At 40.0% G+C, this 8,540-nt stretch overlaps 1 protein-coding gene across 1 annotated transcript; it reads right to left on the bottom strand.

Moving 5' to 3' along the window:
• Window positions 1-3,775: 3,775 nt before the first annotated feature.
• LOC103708992 (BURP domain-containing protein 3) lies at window positions 3,776-5,656 on the bottom strand. The gene is made up of 3 exons (XM_008794128.6): window positions 5,279-5,656; window positions 5,102-5,207; window positions 3,776-5,020 (listed from the first exon to the last, which is right to left on the bottom strand). The coding sequence occupies exons 1-3, from the start codon at window positions 5,312-5,314 to the stop codon at window positions 4,059-4,061; spliced, it is 1,104 nt and encodes a 367-aa protein (XP_008792350.3). The 5' UTR covers window positions 5,315-5,656; the 3' UTR covers window positions 3,776-4,058.
• Between the last annotated feature and the right edge of the window lie 2,884 nt (window positions 5,657-8,540).

The raw sequence follows: 8,540 nt of genomic DNA, 5'->3' as shown, positions 1-8,540 counted from the left end.
TCACGATTTCTGTGCTCCGTAGGGTGATCATGTTAGAGACTTCGTAAGGTAATAGGAATGTACAGTGCGCTGCCGCCCTACCAGTGTAATATTTGTTAGAGCTTTAATTATAAATAAATAAATTTTAAAAACAAAACTAACATTATTCTCCTAAATTTTAGTTGGTTCGAGAGCTTTAAAACCTCTTTCTTTTTTTAGTTCCTAATTGGATATGTAAAAGCAAGCCCTCTTACTTAAATAGAAACCTCATCGCCCAAATTGGGCTTTGAGGGACGTGGGTTAATGACCATATGCTCGGCTCGGCCCAGCCAGCTGTGCCCGTGCTTGTGCCATGCATGTTGTAGGGCAAAGACCAGAAGGTCACCGGGATAGAGCCTACAAATAGGCTTTGGGTCCAACATACTGCTGCTTCTACTATTAATCTACTTTCTTCTTCAACTTTTTCTTCTTCTTTTTTTTTTGAGCTACTGAAAAAGTCATTTGGGTCAAGCATCCTAATAGCCGTGCTCGTTAGAAGAAAATTGGGCTGAGCTGGATTGTTGTATCTTGAGGATAAAATCACTACAGATCTGTATATAGGAGGTGAATCATGTTCTTAGAATAGTGTTCTCACATGCTCCTATTTAGACAAGCTTACCATTCATCTAATTTTCAAAAGTTTTCTAATTATAGATTCTAATTGACTTCATCTATTCATTATAATATAACAATTTCCAGGCCAATACCACCGACAATATTGATGTGGAATCATACCTTTCATGGTCACAAGACACTCGGGGTGATTTCTAGATCATCCCTAATCCACTAAAGAGAGAAACATAAGGTGACACTTGACACTTTTCTTATTTATTTTTTAGTTTAATATGTTATTGTTCCTCTTCCTGATTAGTATTTATTTAAGATTATTAGAACAAAAATTATTTGGGGCGGGCATCATAGTACATCATATGGGGCGGAACTCTTTTTTTGCCATGTTTCCTCTTACGCGCATCATAAAGAGGAGATCTGAAAGTCAAATAGAGATATAACTTTTCTATTAACGAACTCCATGGATTCTATAACTTAAAAATAAAAAAAATTATATGCCAATAGAGACCATGAGTGAAGAAAGATCGTCGCATTCTTTCTTTCTCATGTAGTGATACAATCGACTTCTTGGTACATACTGTAAGTTTTTTAAATACACACTTAGTAACAATCCAATACATACCTCTAGATAAATCGATACATCGTGTCCAGAATATGGTGTTCATCAGTACATAGTATATAGCTAGTTGATGCACACATAGCAATATAGTTATCCAATATTCCACTACATATATTCAAATAAATCGATACACAGTTTCTAGAATATAATGCTCGTCAGTGCTCACTACATGACAAAGTGAAATACACTTATCAGCTTTCTGATACATATTGTAAGCTTTCTGATGCACACCTAGCAGCAACTCAATACATACCTTTACGTAAATCGATACTTAGTTTTTAGAACTTGGTATTCACTAGTACACACTGCACAGTTAGGTGATATACATCTAGCAGAACGAAGAGAGAAAAGGACTTGGAAGGAGAAGAAAGATCTCATGGATGTAAGAGATAGCTTAATGAGAAAGAGAATAGATGGAAAGGCTTGATGAGGAGAAAAAAGGATGTGGCTGGTCTTTCTTCATGGATGGTCTCTTTTGGCACATGCAATTTTTTTTTCTTTTTTCTTTTTTTATTTTTTGAAGTTAGGAAACTAATCGACTCTTTTAATAGGAATTCTTTTATCCCTGTTTGATTTTTGAATTTTCACTTTAAGATAGGTGCAAAGGAAACATGACAAAAAAAGAATCTCACCCTATATTTTCTTCTATAGTGCCCACCCCATATGATATTTGTTTAGATTATTAGTTCCTTTTTCTTTAGCTGTCTCTTTGACGTATGCGCTAGGTCTCCCAGCCCTGCATCAAATACATTTATTGGAAAAAAAAAATTCTTAAAATCTTAAATGGTCAGAGTTTGCATAATTAATATGGAGGGAGAATAGAGATTGTTGCAATCCAGGATGCTGGTAGATGTCACGATCTAAAAAACATAAGATGTTTGATTCCTTGTAAACGATGCAATTCATATGCAGAATATTTAATGTACAAGCTTGGAGAGTGTCAGAATAGGCGTTATGGGCCTCCTTGGATGCCCATAATGATATGTTCTGGTTACCGCCAAATAAACAGCGGCAGTTGAGGAGAGGATAGACGCAGGAAAATAATGAGTCCGAGGAACCCAAAGCGAGCGAGTTAACTCAGTTTTCTTGTCTTGAAGACATTATTTGGCGTTTTACCGAGAAAGAAAACATTATTTGGTGATTATTCCTCGGTCATGTTTTCATTTACTTACGGTTCTTGATGTGTAATCATACACACTTACGCTTATTTCAGGCACTGAAACAAAACGTGTCATCAAGAATTAATTTCTTAGCAAATTAAATCTTGATAATTAAATGACAAATTTTCAGTGATTCATCTCAAGGGTTTAATTGGATTACTGGATTCTTTTTTGAGATTAGAAAATGCTAATCTCCACCTTTTCCATCCTACATCCATCCAACTTATTGCGGGCTAACTTCAACCAGAATTGAACCCCCCATCTCCTTGTCAAGTGGCAAGGGAGGATGCTACGCAAGCAAAGCATTGTCCTTCGTAGGATGACCCAATCGGGCTGGGCTACAAGTGCTCTAACAAAGCGACCATGCAGCGGTCTTTGAAATTTCCATCCAAATAGAGCCTTCAATGTTAGACGCAGCTGGGATTTGAGCCACTAACCTTAGCCAACAAAAAATGAAGTAATGAGATGGAATCATCTCATCCATGTAATAGGTGGTTGCAGGGCTGGGGCATAGTTTGTATACTACCCAAGTAGCATGGTTTGATGATGTTACCCCCATATAAATGTTTCCTACTGAACACAACATTGCTTAAATTTAGACAACAAATTAATGGTTGTTACCCTATAATTTATGCAATACGTGTCACTCGTTGGAGCCGTCACGGTTCAAAATTAATGTCTTATACTATGAACATCATAATAGTGCCACCTAGACCTAGGTAGTAAAACTTCACTCACTCATCAAGATGTTACCACCCTTGATTCATTAGCTTGGTTGGTTGCATTGAGAATGGAACGTAATTTTTTTCATCTTTTCCTGTCTCTCTTCTTGTACCATTTGCACAACAATGCTGATGAGTGTATCTGAGAAGCCCTTCTCTACAAATATGATCTGAGGTGCATGACAACAAAATAACAATTATTTACCAAAAATATGAGGGCTTGTTAATTCGCTATCATTGCTGTTTTTACGCTTTTGTTTTTGCACAAAATAGTAAACTACAACAAGGAGATTAACGTTCAAGATAGGATGTGCACAATACTCTTCTCTTTTAATTTCTTGTTTTTTGTTTTCACTCTTATTTTAAAAGCGGCAAATATTTGTTTTGAAAAACTCTAAAAATTCACAACAACAAAAAAAAAGTTTCATCAAACAAGTTGCTCGATCTAGTTTGTTTTTCTTCTTTACCTGCCATTATTTTTCTAACCGTATTGTTTTATGCTTCCTACAGCTTTTTTTTTTATAATTTTTTTTCTTGTCGTGATCATGTCTCTTTCACCAGCGTTTTGCATTCACTTCACCTATGGAAACTGGTATCCATATTCTCATAACTTCAACCCTATCCGGAAAGGAGGAGGATAACTCTCACCTCAACTCCAAGCAAATGCAGAGGCATACATATAAAAGTATATATAAAGCTGATCTCAGATGCTCTTATTATTATTATTATTATTACTATATAACATATCAAGATGACATATATATCATCATGATAAGCCCCCATAGCGGCTAATAGACTAAGGCGGCCCTTTCATACAATATACACTACCATGCAAGTAACGCAACACAAGCATAAAAATAAAATCCAACGGTGTAGGCTAAGAGATGCCATGGAGCCCTCCATAAAGGATGAAGCAGTGGGTGAAGTCATTCATGGAGAGCTCCATTAATGAGTGGAGCGGTCGTTTCTCTAGCTGCTACGGCTCCACACCACATGGTCTTGTGGCAAGAAGTGACACACAGGCACCGTCCCGGGCTTCACCTTGAGCACCTGGAACGCCAGGTGCTTAGGGTTCCACGCCTTGGTGTCGGTGTGGCAGACCGCCACCGCCTCCACCTGCGTCCCGTCCTTCCCCACCATCTCCACCGTGTATGCTCTCGTCGCCGTCGTCGCATGGCAGTAGAACACGGCATATGCATAGTTTTCCGGGTGGCACGCCACCAGCTCCGTCCCCGCCATCCTCCGCACACCGGATGCCCTTATCGTGTACGGCTGCGCCGGCGTTCCCTCCTTTTCCACCTCAGTCGAAATGGCCTTGACGTCGTGCGTTCCAAGGCTCGACGTGCTGAACTCCACCATGGACTCCAGAGAGGTGGCGCAGTGCTTCTTCTCGCCGCCCACCGCCGGCTGCTCGCACTCATTAAGCGTCTTCTTCATCGCCTCGGCTTCAACGGAGTCGGATTCTATCGAAAATCGATCGAGTATCGCCGGGAGCTTGGATGAAGAGAAGGGGATGGAGTCGGCCTCTTGGCGGGGGAGGAAGGTGGCGCCGGAGGTGGTTTCGGTGAAGTGGAGGTTCATCTTGGCGCCGGGGCGGAGGTCCTTCTCCAAGAAGAAAAGGGCGACGTTGGGGTCGTCATGGAGCTGGGTTTCGGTGGCGGCATAGTTGTAGTCGAAGGGCGAGTTTCCAGGCTTCACGTTGACCACCACCGGCTTCTTCTTCGGGTAACGAGTGTTTACCCTGACTCCACCGTGTCCCACACCGACGCTGGTGCCACCGGGCTTCCCCCTTCCGCCGCCGACATAAACGCCAACGCCGCCCCGGTTAACGCCAACGGTGGTGCCGCCGGGCTTTCCCTTCCCTGCGTTCACATTAACACCTCCCTTCCCTACGTTGACAGAGGTTCCCGCCTTCTCGTCAGCAAACACATCTATAATTTCCAGGGAGGATGACCGTCAGTATTACATAAAAAAAAGGAACAGCTCTGAGAGAGAGAGAGAGAGAGAGAGACCAGGGCTCAGGAGATCGCTGATGGCTTTCGGCATGGGAGTGTTGGGGAGAACTGAGTGCCAGTAGAGCTGGGGAGATGAGGCTGCATGGCCCCCTGCTGCTGCGAGCTGGAAAAGAACATGGTTTCTCTGTTAGAAAGATAGGTAGATTAATTCAACAAGGGTTTGGTTTAGCTTACCAAGAGGAAGGAAAGGAGAAGTAGGGAGCGATCCATGCGGATGATAGACAGGCCAGAGAAGAAACAGCGAAGAAAAAAAAGACAGCAACCCCACAAAATCAATGAGTGGAAGAAAAGAAAAAGAAGTGCGGGTATTTATAAAAGGGAGGTGGCCAGGGCCGGATATGGAGAAAGACTCTGCACTCGTACTGTAGACTGAGAGGAGCGGCTTATGGGTCTCAATTCACCACCTAGAAGAAGGACGAAATTAATAACGGCGATTCAACCACCATCCCCGTCTCACGCCATTGAATTAATGAATGCCGTTGGCAGGTGGCACCGGTGTTTGGTGGCTGGGAAGCGTTGCGCTAGACGCCTGCGGCATCATCTAATGCTTGCATGTCAAGAGAGATCTGAAGGGCCCATGATTCTCATTTCTGTACACCGGCGGGCCCTTACGGATTGATGGAGTGGGAAGTGATGGAGACCAACCAGCTCAAGGTCAAAAATGGGCACCCACCTTTGCCTTCCGTGGCTGTCAAGTCTTGAGTCCACGTTGCATCACCTTAAATGCAAGCTAGAGGAGCACGTCGTTTCTAGTAGCTAAGCTGGGAAGTAGGATTAATCTCTCTCATTAAGAAGAAGTTACACCCGAACTTACCATTAAGAGGCTGCTGTACTTCTTGTGTTTAAGCTGTCAAGTTAAGTAGCAGCAAAGAAGAAGGATACATGGCATGACCATTCATGTATCGGATGAGATCGAGTGGAGGTGCGTAGCTACTTGAAATGTGCTGGAGTCTAAAAATTTTCTGCAATTGCAGCAGAATTCTAGCGAATTCGTACCTATAATACTGTATGATAGACTTCGGGAAACGATAATTGTAGATAAATTTGTTATTTTCCATTTAAAACCAGTTTCATTTGCAATGAACCTTCAAGGTAAATTGCATGCATGACCAATAAAGTCTTTAACACCAACCAACTACAGTAATCTGTCTCATGTAAGTTTAGATCTCTTCCACTTGTTCGGCCATCTCCTCTCCTATCGTTTGATGAAGAAGGCAATATCTCTCCTTTTCAAGGGAGAAAGAGAAAATTAGTTTCTGAGTTTAGTTGGGAGCACAGAAATCTTCTGGTTTCTACTGGCTATTCCACATGACAAATCCATTAATGGAGGCGCGGGCCCGCAGCTTCATGAGCCTAATGATGTGTGGAGCCTGAGCAGGCCACCTCTACTATGCTTGAATCCGATCCATATAGAGACGTATTGGGCAAAAGAACGTGAAATATAATTGATAAAATCCGAAACAACACGCACGTGAGTGATAAACGTGCAAGGCTCGATCATCTCCTTTTTGCGCTCTGGTTTTCATTTACTTCTGCAGTTTTAAATCACAATCACTAAACCATGCAACCCCGAAGTCGTTTCTGGTTGGATGTCTTCAAGTGACATTAATTATTCCTAAAAAGTTTTCGGTGCCCATCTACTTTCCGTCTCTTTCTGACCATTCTCTTCCAAGCCAGCAAGCGAAGCGAATTGCATCAGCTGCGTCGCTGGGTACCCACCTGACCCAAGGCTGATAACTTCGCGATCGAGCCTTTTACAACAGTGGTTGTTGTAATGGCAATTCTTGGCCGTCATAATGGGAAGTTATTTGAACACAAAGTTGTCTGATTATGTCCTATTTGTATAACAAATCTTATTTTAAAACTGACATAGAGAATCAGAGATTTAAATTCGAGTTATACTATCTTAATGAGACGGATGGTGAAGAGATATTGGGCTAATTCGCCTAGCCATATATATCCCGATAGTGAACTGATTTGAATGGAATCAATTTGTAATGTTGATCGCTTTAATATGAAATGATAAGCGGGTTAGAAATCATATGTCCGATATGTGCCTAATCTATTAGATTTCCATGTCATTTGCCTTCTTAAACCTGGACAGGATGTTCTCATATTATTCTACGGAAGCGTGGGTGGGGGAGGCCATAGATACCCTCTGAAAATAAATATCTATGTTTGGTTGGCTATTTGGAACAAGACTTAGATTAAGATGTCACCTTTTCTCCATTGACGGTGTAGCCTTGTAGGGATGTTTCCTTTTAAGAGAGATGAAGAGAGGGAGAGAAAGAACGACTAGGACGTTATCAATTTGAATCCATACTAATATACTATGCAAATCGACAAACGAAGGCTCTGTTTGGAATTACCGTCGATTCCCAGCTTTTGACTTTTATTTCCAGAAACACAATGAGGACCAGACTGGCCTTTGGTAACATAGTTTTTATTTTTCATTTTCTTTTGAAAATTCTTTCTCATTATGTAGAAATTATAGAAACTAAAACAAAAAAAATTCAATTTCTTTTTTTTTTCTTTTTAAAATCAAAATCATTCATGGTCACCACTGCTACTACATCTATTGCCACTTTTTTCTTCACTTTCTTCCTCATTAATGCTAGCTATCAGCTGCCGGCATTACTAGCCACTGATACTAGTAACTTACCCCATCATCACTGCTATCACCATTGACTAGTACTATCAACAATTATCTTTAATTGTCTGCCACCATCACCGACTGCTACTACAACCAAGTACAATCTAAGCATCTATCAAACAATTTTTAATTTTTGATTTTTTATAAATAAAAATTGATTTTAATTTTTTATGAAATTTTAAAATCGACAGTGATGCCAGATGCAACTTGAATTACTGTCAATCAAATAATTTCTAATTCACTATAAAATAACCATTATAAAATAATAATTATGGTTATTATTTAAATTCAAATAGTATACTATATCATGGGACCTCAAAACTATTTTTTTTAACACCACTCGTGTCAGCCACCTGTCTAAGGATGTCAATAAGATGGATTCCATACGTTGGTGAAAAAATCAACATCGAACTTAAAATCCACCACCACTCCCCAAATTTGAAATTGAACCCAATGGTTTTTGAAATCAAAAACTATAACTTCCATAAAAATAAGTAAAATTAAAACCAAAACCAAAAAACCAAAAATTATTTTTTTATTTATTTCAAAATTTTTATAAGTAAATAATAAAGATAAAAGATATCATCCATAATTTCTATAATATAATTCATGTCAACTCACCTAATAAATATATCCAAAAATAATGTGTGGTCTACAATTATCATCAAGTGAAATAGGGGATGGTTCTCCAAATTATTTCATAAAGTTTCTAATTTAACTTCATATTGGATATAAATGCATTAAGGGTATTAACCATTGCGTATTTTCGATTTTGCTTCTGTT

This window comes from Phoenix dactylifera, chromosome 9 (genome assembly GCF_051530095.1).
Source record: "Phoenix dactylifera cultivar Ajwa chromosome 9, Ajwa_hap1_PhDact_Kaust_v1.1, whole genome shotgun sequence".
Classification (NCBI taxonomy): Eukaryota; Viridiplantae; Streptophyta; class Magnoliopsida; order Arecales; family Arecaceae; genus Phoenix; species Phoenix dactylifera.
Note: the sequence above shows the minus strand (reverse complement) of the source record. Positions and strands in the feature narration are given on the sequence as shown.

What these genes read in the sequence shown, in the direction of transcription:
- LOC103708992 (XM_008794128.6), bottom strand. Translation starts at nt 5,314, where the DNA reads ATGGATCGCTCCCTACTTCTCCTTTCCTTCCTCTTG. An exon ending in TTCTCCTTTCCTTCCTCTTG is followed by an intron (nt 5,208 to 5,278) that starts GTAAGCTAAACC and finishes GTTCTTTTCCAG; the next exon opens with CTCGCAGCAGCAGGGGGCCA. An exon ending in CAGCGATCTCCTGAGCCCTG is followed by an intron (nt 5,021 to 5,101) that starts GTCTCTCTCTCT and finishes TGGAAATTATAG; the next exon opens with ATGTGTTTGCTGACGAGAAG.